We start from the raw sequence: 18,764 nt of genomic DNA, 5'->3' as shown, positions 1-18,764 counted from the left end.
CAAATTAGGGCGCAGTTATGTCAGCTCACAAATCTAAAGGTGCACTGACATCCAATAATTATAAAAATCTGATAATTAGTGGGTGGCATATACTATACAAAATGTTTTGTAAGGTGTTGTAAGCTGCATGCATAAATGTCGGATGCAGTGGTATCTGTTTATTTGTACCTACAATTATTCGACCTTGTTTACCTATCACTTAAAAAATTACTATCAACAACTAGGATTGAAAACAACAATGCATTTTAAAAAGGAACCCAACTTACATTGAAACAGAAACAATTGAAATCAGGCGTACGGACTGTAAAATTTCTCGTCACTCGTGAGAGTGAAAATAATGCTCATTTCATACCCACTGCCATATGTATTTTGTAGTAGTCAATTGACATCTAAAAAAAATGCAGTGTTTAATGATAGTTTTGATATTTGTGGTTGAAGCAAAAAATAAAATAGCAAATACACCGATTTCAAAGGAGAATTTAAAACGGAAAGTCATTTAAGAAATGGCAAAATCAAAAGCTCAAATACATCAAACGAATGGATAACAACTGTTATATTCCTTATTTGGTACAGACATTTTTTCTATAAAGACAATGGTGGATTAAACATGGTTGTATAGCTAGCTAATTCTCTCACTTGTATGACAATCGCATAGAATTCCATTATATAGACAACAATGTGCGAACAAAACATTTAAAGTAAAATTGTCAAAAATTGGGGTACAGCCGTCAGCAGTGTGTTATAATCACTATAATAACAAATAAATGTTTCAAAAAAAATAACAAAATGGCATATAAAACTCTTTAAACAAAGTACAAAGGCAAAATGAAAAACAAAAATACAAAAAAAAACATGACCATAGCACAATAACAACATGGTGGGATGTACAAATACCGAGTCACAACAAAAGTATATTACCAAATGTTGATTAGTTGAACAGTTATGTTTAAAAATAAAGAAAGACAATTAAAAAACACTATTATAATACATAATTAAGACGATAAGCAACGTCATTTCTTAGAATCTATACTCTTGAAAATCAGTGATTGAGGGCACACAAACGTACACCTACATATATGTAGTACAGGGTACTGGAGGAGAAGGTTCTTTAAAACAAAGAAATGTCAAGGAACAAATGCAGTATATGCATGTCGACCAGTTGTAAATAACTTTTTGCTCATCCATATGTGTCATCCAAACTTAGTAATAATTACAATACCTAGTGACATATTAGTATATTGTGTTCTATAACTTACTTTTATATTGAAGACTTACTAAAAAATGAATATTTTTCTTTCAGTAGTATAGAAAAACTCATCAAAGATAACAGGCTTATTTTGTACGTCTCACGCACGCTTCATCTATATAAACAAAAACTTGTGTTCAAATTGCAAGTTTTCTCATCATATTGCATAAATATAAATATTAGCTGTGATATGATTTTCAATGAGTCAACTATTCACCAAAGTGACCAAATCACACAAGTTTCACCGTACGGACTTCAACCATAATTAAAGCACAAACAACAGAGCAATGGTCCCGATATGACAAAATGCACAATGTTAATCAATTCAAACAGGAAAAACAGTCATATCACTTCTTCTAAAGGAGACAAAGCCGTTTTTTTTTAAGTTTTATTAGGGCGTTCAACCACTACAGGACCAAAGAGTCCAATAGATTGTACCATCAAAATGTAATCATATAGACGACCAAGAACAAGAACCGTGTTTGTTTTGAACAGCGTCATGCTCCGTTTCCTTTATACATGCATCTGCTCTACCTAAATTGGGAACAACTTTGGAATACTAACATTTTGAAAGGGAAATTATAACTGCATATCCGATGCCCTATTATAATTTTCAAATAACTTAAAGAACAGCATTTGAATATGTGTAAAATCACCATAATCAAAGTTTTCATCTAGCAAAACCTGACATTCACCCTTTAACTCAGCATTTACTACATGACGTATTTAATATTCATATGCTGTAAATGATGATTCGATTTAGCTTTACTAGTTACTAAATTAGCTATTAATTCTGTAAGAAAGATATAATTAAAATGTGTGTTTACACTAATAAGGACAAGATAAAATTGCTGATAACACACTCAAAAGTAATAAATAGATTGATTTATTATCGAGGTTACATATGGAAGTATATCATTAAACAATTATCGTCATACTGACCGCAGGCAGAGACAATTCAGGAAATCATCTAAGGTCTTAATGGCCGCTTAAGACATTTGCAATTATCATCATAAGGCCTCCTATGACATCTTAATTTCTCAAATTTTTAACATAATTATAGCTATTAAGCATTGTCTAGTTGCTGTCATTTTCTCCAGTAAGCGTGTGGCTCATAACACTTTATATTATTCATACTGCTTCTTACATTGTATATAATAGATTTCTAGCATTAATATAATTAGTGGGTTAGGCCTGGTCGATAATCATATGGGTTAGGAAGAACATCAATCTTTTAAATAACTTAAGATACTAGTTCAAACTTAATATTAAAACAATAACATATAACTTTAATATCATCAAAAATAGCTTTTTGTGATGTTTTAAAATCAAAACAAAGAGATGCAATATGATTGAAAACGAGGCAAATATCTCCAACAGTCTATCCACTATCCACTAGATAATTATATAATAAATGTGTGTAAAGATCATCTTGAAAAAAGATATTGAATTTAAAGTTTGAATTTGCGATAGATTTCAACTGAATAAAGTAAAAATAGGCCTCAAGTTATACATTACATGTCAAATTGTTTTGCTTCAAGACATTCAATTGATACACAAAATAATTTATTTTTAAAACGTGTTCGACTAGAAAAAGTTTATATTTTCATAACGGTGACATTTTATGAAAGGAAAGTAGTCAAAATCACACAAAACATGTCAAATTAGATGTCATCTGTTAAAACATGACAAAGTTGAAAAACCACTTAGACAACTTTGTATTTTTTTCAAATCAAAATAATTCAATGGGATAATTTCAAAAAGAGAGAAACAGTAACTACTAGTATTTCGTATAATTTGTAAAAACACTTTTAACTGTTTTTTTTTTTTTTTTTTAATTTATTAAACATGTTAACGATACAATCAATATATATATCTGAAAAAAAAGATAAAAACAAATATTTCGTATAAAACTTTGTATTCAGGAAGAAGAATAAGTAGAGAGTTTAACATATCTACTGACAAAAGTGGCACAACGTTGCGCAGTAAAGCAGGCGTGGTAGGAAAGCAAACAGATGTAATATTTGTATGTCTTAAATATGTTGTTTATGATTTATAACTAAAGATTACGAATAGCATAATTTTATCCAATTTCATAACATGCACAACAATAAAACATTTAATGTTTTACAATTTGTGGAATAATTACGCAATTCATTTTGTTAATTGCTTCAAAATTGAACAGAATTGAATTAAACTTGTTGTAGATATATTGTCCCTTGAATAAATGTAATAACGAGAGATGTTGGGTAATACATTTATAAAGAGCGATATGGCAAATAGTTGATTAAAAGTAAGATACATCGATTTTAGGCATTCTGTGACTTTGAGATGTAACGCAGATAATTTATCAACAGAGCATTCAACAATAATTCTGGTTGAAGAAGAGAAGGAAATTTAATTAGTGGCCAGAATAACATGTTCAAATTGACGACGTGTAAAGAATAGTATTGACGATACGTAGAAATTGGACATTTGGGAGAATATAATTAGCATTGATTACTTCAGCTGTTTGATTTTGCGTACCAGATCTTCCCGAAAGACTTCGAACAGTACTGATAACAAATTTGGTAATGGAGGTTTGGACGGTGATTAGATTATCGCTATTGGTGCCAAGACGCAGGGGCCAGGTGCTAACGTTTGACGGACTAGATAGCTATCCGTCATGTATTAAACAAACAGTTATTATTTAATTACATAATTTTCTCATTTACATTATTAACTGAAATACGATTTTATTCCTCACATTTATGGTGTCCCACGCGAGTCACTTAGCAAGTATAAAGTTTCATTAGACTAATTTGGAACAATTAAGCGCATGGATGAACTATGGTGATGTGACGTTATTTGCGTTATTTGAAAATCTAATAAGGTCACTATAATGTTTCACCCGATATAGCTGGAAAAAAGAAAAAAATAATTTTACAATGGAACTGTTCTCTTTGCATTTTTCAGCACAACTAGACTGTGATTGGTCATAATGAATTTATAATAAACTAGTTACTAGTAAAGAATTACATGTAAGAGAAATTTAACCATTTGACAACTATTACGGCTATTTGAGAAAAAAAAATGTAGAAGTATTTTGCATCAGACTAGTTTGCGGTGTTTACTCTCCCTTTCATACAAAGAAATGAATATACAGACCATAAAATAAAAAGAATACTAAAAATTAGATGAATGTTCCTTTTTCTGATCGAATCGCTGTCTAATAAAAGGCGTTTATGCAAACTGTTTGTTCTTCATGTATGTTTTGTACAATATGCACTTATCTTTATTGAACGGAGATGGTGTTGTTTTCAATATGTTTGTGTGTAAGTGTTGCAACGGAATGCGGTCACGTGAATACGGTCTTGTAAGGCTGAGATTATCTTGTATCATCAGCTATATTTTACAATGTATGTATGAAAACAAAAACAACATATTACGAAAGTGTACATTGTTTTAACATTTGAAAAGGGTAAATGTGTTTTTGTTTTCAAGAGAGACATTGCACTTCCGGTCACCTGATTAGTTTTGGAGATTAGCACCTGTATCTTGACTTCCGTGACTTCGATGTGTATCACATTATGTACAAAGAAGAAAGAATTTGTTAAGATTTTATCAACAAGAAAATTATTAAAGTAAAACCTATGTGACCCGTAGTGTTGACACTTTCTTAAATACCTGTAAAATATCTATGTTTTGACACCTGAGATAAGTTAGATTTATGGTTTCTTTCATTACGCATTTAAATAACCACAGAACTGTGGTATCCGAAAACACATTTCCGTAACACGGAATATAGTCTTTTCGTACAGCAAGCAATTTATCCATCTCCTGCTGAAATCATGGTTGCACATTTCCTTCAAAACCAGGTTCATGCAAACACATAATAATATAGGAATATACTGTGATCTAAAAGTACAACAGAAACCATAATGTATTCATCAAGTTCTCTTTAAAAAGGTAAAACATTTTTTTTGTTTATGAAAAAAACACCTCCGATCTTACTTGACTAAATTTGATATATTTCCTGCCGAATGTCGGTGTATCTCAGAGTCTGTGGTCATTCCAGATTCCTCCAGATCCTTGGATTTTAGTACCACTTTAATATTTTAGCATATGTTTTAATGTCCGTTTTCTGAAACGTTCTTGCTGGTGACTCAACAATTTACCAAACCACCACCAAGGCGATTTATGTTACTGCCTCCTGACAGAAAGCAAAAATTTAAGTATGTATCTACGTTAATTTGATTTACAAACTGTCTGACCAATACAAACTTTTAAAACATAGAGACTGAGAAGACACTACAGGGACAACCAAACCCAAAAGTCGCGAACAAACATGCATACAACACCAATATGAAAAACATTTGATATGGAGTGTCAACAACTAACAAAACGCAACACATATAAAACTAAAGACGGGACACCACGGACGAACGTCAACAACACCAGAAAATTATAAGCTCTAGTGCTATGGAATAGTTAGCAGTTCAACACTTACTGTAATTAAAATAAGTCTCAATGATATTACAAATATCTTGAATTATGTACATCTTCCATATTCGCATAACATGCCGAATAGCTTTATTTGCTACCTCATATTATTAAAATTATAGTAACATTTTAAAGCAAATTGTGTTGTATTTGAAATGCACGAGTTCATAAAATTTAAATTAAAAAAAAATATTTCTTTTCGACACAACTTTCTACAAACAAAATATGCGTTATATATTAAAGTTGCGTGTAGATTTCAATTTGACACCTACATCGTGAGCTGCCAAACACTGATTGACCGAAGATCTTATGAAAGGCACAAGGTCATGTCATCACTAAAACATCTGTATGATTCAGAAATTAGATTAGATTAACTTATAAAGTACCAGGTACAACATTCTGACATAACTAAGAGTCTTTTATATTGGAGGTAATTTTCAACATTATTAAAGTCAGTGTTGACTTGTAATGACGATTGATTGATTTGTTTTAATTGTAATGTGAAAGTTGGTATGTATGAATATTATATATACATTTGTACTCGTATTTCATATGGTCAAACGGAGAAGAACAATAGCCGTATGGAATGGTGAAGGTATGATAAGGCAAGTTTTTGAGACCTTTGAATTAAAAATGAAAGACAAATAAATCTAACGAATTTGAGACCGCAAATGGCAAATAGACAGCAATGACGCTTGTCGAATTCTGATAAGAAAAAATGAACTGCATAAGCTGGAATGATAACCAAACAGTTTTCTTTTTGAGTTCATATTGAGGCAAGAATGGCACATAGAACTTTTTTAAGAACATTAAGTTTGGCATGGTCATTTATTGTTTATGAATTAATCATCAAATTCTTTTGAAATTTTTGCAAATTCGTAATGTCTTTTTGTTCAAATAAGAAGAGGGGTTTTGGGGCTTTCTGGAATGCTGTTTTCTTTTGTTGCAAAATTTATTTCATTTGTATCTTCCATCTTGATTACTTTCTGCCATTCTTAGTTGTTTCTATTTATGAAAGTTTGCTTAGTTTCGTATTTGCAATATGACAAAAAAGAAGACGTGGTATGCTTGCAGATGAGACAACCATCCACCAGTGGCCGAATGGATGACAAGCTATCAGTAGGTAACATCTTAGCCTTCAACAATGATCATAATGAGTTATCAACGGTCCCATATGACAAATGCAAAACAATTCAAACGAGAAAACTAACGGTCTGCATGATTAATGTACAAACTGAAGAATAAACGGGATACAAATATGTATTATATACAGTAAAAACGACAACTATTGAATTATACTAGGCTCCCGACTTGATACGTGACGTTCGTTTTACCTAGAACATCACTGAACCGACGTTTTATTTACGAAAATAAGCCTAAAATGAATGAAAATTATCACTGTTACCATGCATTCGAGACACTCTCGTCGTCGGTTTGTTGATTCATCAAGAGCAACACTGAATGTGCAATCAGAATCTGCATTCCCTTCCGAAGCACAAAAAACATCCTCAGGATTTATATTTTTATGAAATATTTGATCGACGATTGTGCATTTTTTGGCTCATGTTGTTTGTAGGGACTATGATTTTTTTTTTATTTTACGCCATTACTTATTATCTCCTTATTTTATAACAAAGCATGTTTGGTCGTTTCCATATCGGACTGCTAAAACATGGTATATATTTGTAATATAAACTCAACTTTAACAACAATCTTTGGTTCAAATTATAAATTCGTAGTTATATCTAAAGTCAACGAATAGACTTTTACACGGTTCAAGGGATATCTCAATCAATCAATACAGGATCGATAACTGTGTAAACAGGGTGAAATAGGTTATGATGTGTATAATGCAAAAAAGATACACAGTTTAAATGGTTGAGATATTTTGAATGCGGCGTTTTAAAAATGTATAATTATATGCTTTGTATGATTCATTATTATCTAAATCATTTGTATTCGTCTGTATGTAATCAATTCATTCGTATCTAGAAGTTTAAAATTCTTGCATTTGTTTATTATATACTGTGCATTAGATATTTTTATTATTCAAACACCATTTTACTTATGTCTGTTTATTTTTTTTACAAGGGATGGTAGTTTGTACAACATATTAAGATCATCATTTTTACGAAGCATCGTACCAACTAATCAGTGAGACCATTCGTATTTTGAAAGTTGATAGTCTATTTTACTAAACTGGCCTTTTTCGTGTTGTCAATTGAAAGTTGATAGTCTATTTTACAAAACTGGCCTTTTTCGTGTTGTCAATTTCTACAATTTAAGACTTTTTTCTTTTTCTTGCACCAGCCTGAATATTTTCTAATTGAGATTTTATTTTACATATTCACTCATATTTTTTAGACTCTCCTGCAGGTAACAGGTTTATTCTATCTGCTCATATAATAGTTGAAATCATTCTCACAATCATTACAAAGTTTGTCTCGCCTATAATGTCAGCTCTGTAAATATACAATCTTCAACTCGGTAGTCCCGTGTTATAAAGACTGTTATCAACACGAGGCAAGATTTTTGAAAATATTTTGCGTTTGCTTTCAAATTGGTTTTTTCAATGTCGTTTCAAGTAAAATTATTAAGCACATTTAGTGGGGAAGAATAAAGATTGATATTGGCGCACAATGACAATGTTTGTTGTATAGAAAAAAATCTTTTAGGAATAAAGTACAAAACAACCACATGTCACATTTTCATATATCACATTTACTGCTATTTATTATCAACAATACTGAACTTCAAACACATTAAATTAATTACACATATATATTTCAAAAGCACCATTTGAAAACAATTGTTTTTCATCACAAATATAAGTTAAAGTGTATTATGCCATTAATCTATGGCATAATATGCAGCATTTCAGGACTCGTGTAGTCACTAAAATCTTGCCTACAAGTCTTTACAAACATATCAAATACATAATGTCAAAATCGAACGCTGCCTTGTATCAGTGAGTCGAATAGGTCAGTTTTAAGAAAGTTTATCTACCGTCAATAAGACAACTTTGGAATTAAGGTGTATTTTCCTCTAACCAATGCTTTGATCATGCCATATATAGGATACTCTAACATGGTTACTCGAACTGTTTGTTTTGACATATTGCTACTTGTTCAATCCCAGATGAAACCAGCACCCAAGAATGAAACAACGATAGTCTTGGACCGTGACCGATCTATGTATACGGTTGTCGTACGTGGAGACCTAAATGTTAAGATTTTTTGAAGTCTCAAGCATGTCCCGATTTTGATAGATAAGGATGGTAGCGGTACATGTGACTTGAATGGAGACTAGATGGCGGTGACGACTGTAAAGAGTTTCTGATTATATTGCTTCTTAGTATTGCTTCGTGTTCACTGGTCATTTGTTGTCCGTTTATTAAGACACTGTTATAACTGGGTATCATTCGGGAGTCCAATGTATGGAGAGGTAATCCTGGTAGCATGGCATTTGATGTTGGCATCATTCCAAAAGGGAAAACACCATCTGAAATAGAAAAAAAAATGCATGAGTGAAAATGAGCATTAAAAAATCATAATGAATTCTGTTTTAAACTATTCTACATTGAACAAATCTACTTTTCTAATCATTCAAAATAGCTGTCACATCTAATTAAACTGGAATAAATATATTGAACACATATATAAATAAACAATTATATATCTTATGATGTCTATTTTTAACATAGAAAGATGGCCGATTTAGATAACTTACCTCTTGATAAAAATGTGTCTCTATATTTCAAAGTGTCTTCGTCAATTGGGAATGGAAAGGGTACTCTCGGAAATCCATGCTTGTTTAACAAATTTTCCATTGTTTCCCTGCAAATATAATTTTATATAATATAAGACACCATATTCATAACAAAATAACCTTAATAAATAATTATAGTAATGAGTCGTTAGGTTGCTGTCTCATTGATATCATTGGTTTATGACCAAATTAACAGAGCACAACAACATTAAATAAAAGTGGGTCAAAGATATAGAGTCAACTATGAAGACAAAGATACAAATTATTGTTGGTGCATATAGTTTATCATACCTCAATAAAGACAAAAGCATTTTTTTCAGCATCTATTTTTTGTTTGTTTCTCGAATAATCTTGCAACAAAATTTATTAAGTCTTTTACGTTATGTTATTTACCTTTCAATATCACTGAGTCGACTGGAATCTCTAAATCCTTTGGCAAATGGATTACTCTCAATCTTAAGTTTAGTTATCTGAAAGAAATAAATAAATTGTGAGTAACTTTGTTGTGCTATCGTTTGAAAAAAGTGTAGAAAATAATTTCGACCACACAAAATTTTGACATCAATATGGCGTACGTGGTTATCACAGAGCCGCAACAAATTACTACTAGACTGGGTGTCGAATATGTTTTACTGACCCTGAAAAAAACAGGCCACTATCATCTTTCAGGCTTACAGTGATTAAGTTATAATAAGATTCTTATCACCGAATCAAAGCAACAAAAACGTTTTAACAAAATGAAGGGATATATTTACTTCCTATAGTTTGGCAGTTAGCAGACGTATGAAACATAAGATGACGTCAGGTTTCGGATGTCTCGTCATTTCTTTAACTCTCACGTGTTTTTTGTTGTAATTGCGTGATTAAGTGATTTTATTTGTATTATTTACTGTCAGAAATTCACCTCTGTACCATTGTGGTTGATTTACTTGGCAGTAAACAGATACAGTATATCACCAAATTAAGACCCAGGCAGCGGAAGAGATAAAGAATAACAAAATCACAATGTTCAATAAACACTATATATTGTCTGTTTTCAAAACTCTTTACAATGGAAAACGAATTAATTAAGAAATAAGATAACTTTCATGTGAAAGTGCAAGATCAATTTGTAAGCATGACATGTTTACGAATTGTCACAATCTGCATATGAAAAATAGTGCTAAAGTACTTTCTACTTACAAGTTGATTTTGATAGGCTGTTACTCCAATGAACACAGTTTCAGGAAAAACAAACGTCCTATACTCTTCATTTTCAAGGTCATTTACAGAACTTTTGTCGTCTGGTTGACGTTTTACTATATGAAGGCGAGGTTGGTATTTGTGCATTGAATTCAAGATGATCTGGAAAAAAAAAAGTATGAGACTTAATTTCGCAGTTCATAGATATTGAAGAACAAAAAAGTATTGCAATTTTATTTGAAACCTTGTATTACTCCAAGATACAAGTGAAAAAGCTTGCTCTAATAACATTTTCACTACAAGTAAATATAAAAAAAACCGTTAAATTACCTGTCCATTTTTATCCATCAGATTATTTGTGAGTTTCAGTTTCTCAAAAGATATTGTTTGTTTCTGCAACTGTTGACCGGAAAAGGGTCCATCTGGATGGGAGCAGAGCCTTGTGGGTAAAGGTGGGTCAGCTTTTCCCGCCACTAACCAAGATGATCTGTGGTATGCGTATCTGTATCTTTTGTTGTCTATTGGTACTATATCTAACAGTATGACGTAATTAGCATCTGCTTCTAAACCAGAGAATGATGCTCTTACCGTTGGAAACATACGTCTGAAAGAAAAGACATAGTATAATTTAGGAATTTTAATCAAAATCGATGGCAATTATAAAACAGAATGGTGAATTAAATTCAGCAACAAACTGTTCATCACATCGAAAATTAAAATCTAGATATAAGCAAGAATCTGTATCAATGTGTTCATTTTGTTCTGGAATTTCAGTTAAAATTCCCTGACATATGCAGGCGTGTTGCGGGGAACTGGTGTTTATTTGTTGAGAGACATTAATGAGCATGTAAAAATTAAATTCCTCCATTAGAACCATATTAGATTATAATCATAAACACCAAACTGTCACTTATTCCGTGCCTTTTCCAGTTCTAATGATTTTTCATCACGCTTGGAATAATAAAATATGACCTTATGTGGGCAAGAGTCAACAACGGCTCTGTTCCTTTCAACCTTATCAATAGAACAGTAACATATATCTTATTGCTGTTTTGCGTGCTCCACCTCGTTTCTATTTTGTGGTAATTCGTAAATTATGGGTTTTAGTTATTTTCCGTCGTTTTCAGTAGTAAAGGGACTCAGATTAACCTTGTTTCACGTTTCAGTGTTTTGAGATATAGAAACAGATTACACGCTACACTTACAATATAAATTTGAAGTTTATACCACAAGTAATAGTTTTTGTTTAGTAAAACCGTATCGAATGTCACAGAATAGGGTCAGTTTACCATTTTTCATTCAGTGGTGAAATATTGAACTTTAAGATAATAAGTTTAACTTTTCCCCATTTGGACAGGTGGTAGGATAGTCAAATATACACCACTTTAGTTGAAATTATATCACTTATTTTAATCTATTCTTTCTAATATAGTGATAAGTACTTTAATTTTTGATTAATTTATTATTTGACTAATTTGTCATAAGTATTTCAATACTGCAATTTTCTAAGTACATTACATTGTGACTAATTTGCTCTGTCATGTTGAATAAAAATGTATCATTTTTAAACCCATGTCCAGTGTTAACATTTAAAGTACAAAAAAAATGTGGGCATAAACACACAAAATATCGTTGAATAACTTTTGAATTGTTTATAGCTGTGGAGAAATTCTGAATGCACATAGAATAAAACTCCCTTGAAAAATACCAACACGAACAATATAAAAGTTACTTTCCTGAGTCATATTGACAATTGCATAATTTAACCTATTTGGTCAAATTTTTATTCTATGTTAATTTCATGTCAATTGCTGTTAAGCCTTTTTGTGAATAATGAATATACAAATCGTTGTCTCTCTACTCATTGAGAAAATATGTACCCGTTAAGTTTTGTTGCCCCATTGATCCCCATACAATAGATTATCCCTCGGGGGAATGAGTAGGCACCAAGTGATGAAGCTGAAGTCTATCGGACGAAAGGTAAGGGGAGGGAACCTCTCAGCCCATTAACACATTTAATCATCGTTTAATTCTCTTCTTTAATCAAGTTTCAATGTAAGTTGCGGGCTATTAAGAAATCGGAAAGTAAACAAGGCGTCTGGTAGACCATAAATGTAATTTTTATCATGTTAAGGATTAAATAAGGAAATGGCTAATAATTTGACATAAATCATTAATAGTAGATGTTTCTCACGGTCAAGACGGTTCCATCTCAAACAGATTTAGCTACATCAAAGTTGGCATACCTTTCAGAAATACCTAACACTTCTAAAGGTAGAGCTAATTGAATAGGTATTGGTTTGAACGGTGATGACTAATTTTAATTCAAAGTGTTAACGGGTTCTAATCTTTTTAAGGTTTTGTTCTAGTGGTTGATATTCATCAGTTTAATCAGAAATTCTACAGAAAATCATCTAGCCTGAACAAGTGTTGAAGTGACACATTAAAAAGATAATATCTGCAATTAATTGATCTCCGAATACCGTTATTTAGCTTTTTTATATAAAAATATAATTTCTGTCAAAAAAAAACCAGCTTTACAAATACCCATATTTTTTATTATAAAAAATAAACGTTTCGTCACTTTTAAATACTAATTTAACGTCTTCGAACGTTGAAACAAATATGTTGAAATAAATAATAAGAAAGATAAAATCTTTGAAGAATAAAAAATGTACCGATATCAGAAGTGCGAAATCTTGCCAATCGTTAAATACGTAAAAATCATCAACACCCTATTGTAAAATTTATTGTGAAGTTTGGCATGAAATAAAAGAATTAAATAATTGTGAAGATTTTTCCGACAAAATCATTGTTTCTTAAAGAGGGTCAAATTTTAGAGATGATAGCTAAACAATTATGTGGTGAAATAAAATGATATAAACTTAGTAGGTCTTAATTAATGATCTATTAGCGTTGATAGCTGTAGTCAGCAATGAATTGTTTAAAATGTTCAATTGTGAACAGAAAAGATATAAATTTATTGAACCTGGTGTGGTGCTTTTTAGAAGAATGGAATATGTTGATATTATCCAAAATATTTTAATAAGTATTTGCCAAGTTTTTATTTTTGCCATACGAAAAATAGATTATCTTGTGCGTTTTATTTTGGTTACCAAATTTTTTTTTAATTTTTGATACAATTTTTTCTTCAAAAAATTAGTTAATTATATTTTATTTGTTAAAGGTTAAACTAAAATTTTAACGAAACTGAAATACATTATTTTTAAGTTTATTATGTATTATGATATATATAATTTTTATAATTTGTATTTCTTTAACTTGCAATGTTAAGCATCATCTAAATTCAGAAAATATCAAGGCAATCTTATAATTAACACTTTCATTATTAATTCAAAAGGGACAAATTTCCAAGGAAAATCTATTCAGTGTTACCAAAGAGCTTTCTTGTTTCACTCTTTATTTTTTTATACGTTTGAGGTCTTTAAATTCTTTTACCCATCATCTTCCATTTTTTTTTACAAAATTATTGTAAAAGAGTTACACTTTCGTGGTTATAATTTTATAAATAAAATTTTACCTTCCAGTTTTGGTGATGATCATTTCTGTTCCAATGTCGTTGAATTTATCCCAGAGATCTTTGGTTTCCAGACGACATTTTACATTTGGCAGACTACCGGTGTAGGGTTCTGGTGACAACGGTGGAGTGGTACTTGCATGCGCGTGCTTTATATTCTGAACTAGAATCGTCTGATACTATACTCTCTGAAAAAAACAAATATTAAATAGTTCTATTATTTTGTTCTTTTCTTTTCTTCGTAAATTTCTGATATTATTGTCAAAAATTATAAAACTTCTTTTGGGATGTACATACGGACTTTATTAATTTCTATTTTGTAATTCAAAAATTAATTAATTTATTTGCAAAACACTTTTGCTGAAAATTATTACATTTCCAAAGAATTTTGACGGGCAATTAATATGGTTTTTATTCAATTGGCATTATATTATCAGTGGACTTGGATGAACATTAGAATAATTCTATAGTCATACATTTTTATTCAATATGTAAAGAAAATGACAATATAGAATTAAGAAATACATAAATAAATAAAACATACATATTCTTGATAATATACAAATCTTCAACGGTGCTTAATCTCAAAATCATACAAAATACATTCTCAACATAAACGAAAGAAAGCTTGTAAGATTCACATTAAAGTAAATACAGTGTACAAATACTTCTAAAAATCAAACGATTAGTTAAGGACAATAGGACTAAAATATATAAGTGCAAGAAAATATAAAGGAAAATAGTAACTTACTTGGTGGACTATCTGCAAGAGGCGGTGTTGCGGGAAGCTCGTGATCTCTGGTTGTATGAACTTCAACAATTTCACTGTCTTTAACACTTCTTTGACCAAGAATTGAATCTATAGAGAATGCATTTGCTTTTGGAGACAAATATTGTTTCTGAAGCTCAGTTCTGCAAATGTCAGTTTGGGTCTCGTCTCGAATTCTTGGCGATAAATCCATTTCTATTAATTTTTTTTTATAAACTAACAACAAACTTGCTTAATAAGCCGTGAATGTTCAAATACACAATTCTGTAAATTTGTTTATCCAGTTTAATGTTTCAACTTCAACAATGTCAACAAATTATGCTAAAATGAAACCATCAAACTTAATTTATCCAAAATTCATAGAAGGAATAGAGTAGTAGTTGTTAGACGCAATTTGATTGGTCGCTTTCGATGTTGAATAGAATCGTTGAGATTGTTCCACCTTAAGGCGGAGATGAAATCAATAGCCACGTGTATAACTTGCTAATTTAATTGGTTCTGTTTCTTACAAACAAATTTAGGCACATTTCATGAATAAGAAATGTCACACACGAACTAAAATTCGTTTCATCTTTGGTGGCCGAAAAGTTGCAAATTCGCTCATTGGACATTTTCCCGTATAAACAATACTTATGCTATTTTGACACACAACTTTGCCATTCCATTTATTTACTGATAGCATATGAAATATATTGTTATTTATGAATAGAGTTTCAAGTTTCTAAGTGACTCACATATTAAAACGATTTTATAATTGCTCTGCAGATAAATGCATGCTGTCATGCATATTTAGCAATAAAAAGAATGTTTAATAAAGCATATTGATAACTCCATCATGATCAGAGAAAGGAGAGTACAAGGCCTCTGTTTATCAAACAATAATACAATTAAATTGAAATTAAAAATAATAAATATAATATAAAGAAGCTGAGCAAGTTTTGTTTGTCAGTTTTTTTGTTGTGGTTATAATTCATTTGTTTAAAGTATAATTTGTAATTTATTATTTTGTGTAATTTTCAAAGTGCTTTCGAGTCGTAGAAGAAGAGTTTGAAGGCCGGATTCGACAAACAGTATTACTCCAGCTGTTGCAACTATACTTTCGAATTTACCAGCAATGCTACATGGAATTATTTACCGAATTTGTCTCAAGCACTTTTGATATAAAATATTGGCATAAATACAAAGAAATATTAAACAGATATCATAAAATTTAGAATGGAAATGGGGAATGTGTCAAAGAGACAACAACCCAACCAAATATAAAAAAAAGCATGCTTCCTTTTTATTCCAAACCTAAAGTATATACTTAATATATTCGTTTCTATTAAAAATTTCTATTATATTTGTACATCATTTAACTGAGAATAATTACTACATTAAAATAATAAGTAAAAGTTTTATTGCTCTATAAATTTGTTATAAGTAAATACTATAAGTATATATTAAATTAATTCACTCTCCAATGTCATAAACATGTTTATTACGGATAAGATGTTACAGATCTTGTAAAAGATATACTGTATGGTCACTTGCCTTATTACAAGATCGTCCAGCGATAGCGAGATTAATATCTGCTTGACACTTGTAGGTGTCATATAAATGTATACTAACAAGTTTATTTTCTTGGTAACATTGCTTTTCATGTAAATAAATAAATAAATATTAATTTAGTACATAAATAATGGCGAAAATGAGAAAATATATACTTTTAATGAAAATAAATTTATAAAAAGTTGTGGCCCTTTTTCATATATTCAACGAGGTTAATTTTTTTATCGACATAAGCAGTTAACTTATCATCAAGTTATCCAATTCAGAAACTGATTTCTTTTTAATCTGCAAGAAATGAACAATTGCAAGTACATCAATAATTGTCAATAAAAGTGATAAAACCCTTTGCAAGGTTAATAATTTTAAGTTGAAATACATGTAAGTAGATAAACAGAAAAGTATTTAAGCAGCAAAGTTTGGGAAAACAACCAAACAATCAACAGAAATGTTATTTCTAATTATTTCATGGGACTATTAGAGACTTATTCTGTTACAACTTTATAGCTGGGTATCCGCTATATTTTCATCAATATTTCTAGACAGTATAAACTGCATCGTCTAAATAGTTGAAGGAAGATAGGGGTAAAATGAACACATGAATCGGTTTCGCAAACTTCGAAAAATGTTTCAAAGATTATAGCTAAACATCTTTTAATTTGATGTTTAGTCATAATGATTTCTTTTTCAATACACGTTATAATAAAAGTATTAAACGGTTATAAAGTGGATACATTAAAAAAAGTTAAAAAATATTAAAAACAAAAAAGAATGTCGGTAAAACCAAAACGCTTAAAATAAATTATCTTTTCAGAAACCAAAGATAGAACTGTCATATTTGACACAGTTTAAAATTCAATTGAGTGCTTGTTGAAAATACAAGTTCTACAAGATTTCAGAAAATGTCACACGAAAACATGATGTTTTCTCGCTGATGAACCTCTTATCCCTCCAAGGAACTTGCGATTTTACATGATCTTATCTGATAGATATCACTTAACAATTTACTTTTTACACTTGTTGATCGAATCAAACACACCTTTAGGCTGCTTCGCTATCAAAATAGAATTTTGTTGATGAGGTAACGTTGTGTGAATTTTAGACAATGATTCTCTTTTTAATTTACAAATTCAGCTGATGTGTTGTTAAAAAGAGGAGTGACGATTTAAAAATAACTATTAAAAGTAAAGTCTTTATATCCATAATAGAGTCTTTTGAGGTAAATAAATTCGTAAAGTATTTAGATAAAAATCTAAATAGTGGTCATTTCCTGCCAAATTAATCACTTTTGGTCCAAATGATTTTTACAATGAAACCTTACAGAACAAATAATTAGTAGTATATCCATGCTTCAGGAGGCCGAGTCGCTTTCTTGAAAATTAAAAAAGTAAATGGTTGTCTATAGTAATTTGTTTGGTTTCCTGTCGTTGGACCTTTGATGTTTAAGGAAGTATTTGTTTTAAGCTACAAAAAATTAAGAAAATTTTGTCAAATATCAAAAATGCACAATTAAGTTTATAATTTCATTTTTTCATCGCCCGTTTGATGATTTAAATCAATTAATCGGAGAAAAATAAGCAATTAGAACGCTTAAACGCGTTAAATAAGTAAACGATAACATTTTTTTTCTAACAACTATGGGAAAAATGAATTTTATACAGTCACATTGAATGTGTATTAGAGTATCTAGTATCTTTAAGGAAAATAAATACACAGTTTTACAATAATCATGTTGTTTTAATGGTGTTTGTAGCACACCTGCTAAAGTTTCTTCAAAGAAATGGTGAAGCTGAATACCTATAAAATGACGTGTGGATAGATAAGATCACGAACCGCTAACTTGTTGCTTTGCTGTTAGTTGACATCGAGTTAAACGACAAACACCTGTGTAATTGCACCTGTAATTAAAAGTCTCTTAATGATTCAACCGTTTAGGAATATCTTGTTTTGAAATCAGAAACTTATTTAAATTGACATGGAATTTCATTCGAAAAAAATTAACTGACAAATATTTGAAAAGAATTCATGAATCAATTTGAAATTAGAGAAAGAATGGGTTCTGCCTCTCAAAAGCGTGATTAGTCGTTATCAGATTAATTAAACCGGATGGTATAAGTTAGTTTTGTTTCTTTAAAATTTAAATTTATTTGATAAAAGTTACTAATTAATTGTTTGGACCAAATAAGCCCCCATTGAAGAGGGAGCTAGAGAGAGCGAAGATACCACTTTAG

The 18,764-nt window shown here is 30.4% G+C and overlaps 1 protein-coding gene across 1 annotated transcript; it reads right to left on the bottom strand.

Moving 5' to 3' along the window:
* Positions 1-8,428: 8,428 nt before the first annotated feature.
* Positions 8,429-15,301, bottom strand: LOC143079224 (T-box transcription factor TBX20-like). The gene is made up of 7 exons (XM_076254455.1): positions 14,968-15,301; positions 14,220-14,404; positions 11,009-11,282; positions 10,679-10,840; positions 9,890-9,966; positions 9,458-9,564; positions 8,429-9,229 (listed from the first exon to the last, which is right to left on the bottom strand). Exons 2-7 carry the CDS (start codon positions 14,240-14,242, stop codon positions 8,973-8,975), a joined length of 900 nt encoding a protein of 299 aa, XP_076110570.1. The 5' UTR covers positions 14,243-14,404; positions 14,968-15,301; the 3' UTR covers positions 8,429-8,972.
* Between the last annotated feature and the right edge of the window lie 3,463 nt (positions 15,302-18,764).

The sequence above is a fragment of the Mytilus galloprovincialis genome, chromosome 6, assembly GCF_965363235.1.
Source record: "Mytilus galloprovincialis chromosome 6, xbMytGall1.hap1.1, whole genome shotgun sequence".
In the NCBI taxonomy this organism is placed as follows: domain Eukaryota; kingdom Metazoa; phylum Mollusca; class Bivalvia; order Mytilida; family Mytilidae; genus Mytilus; species Mytilus galloprovincialis.
This window is presented reverse-complemented; position numbering and strand designations above follow the sequence as displayed.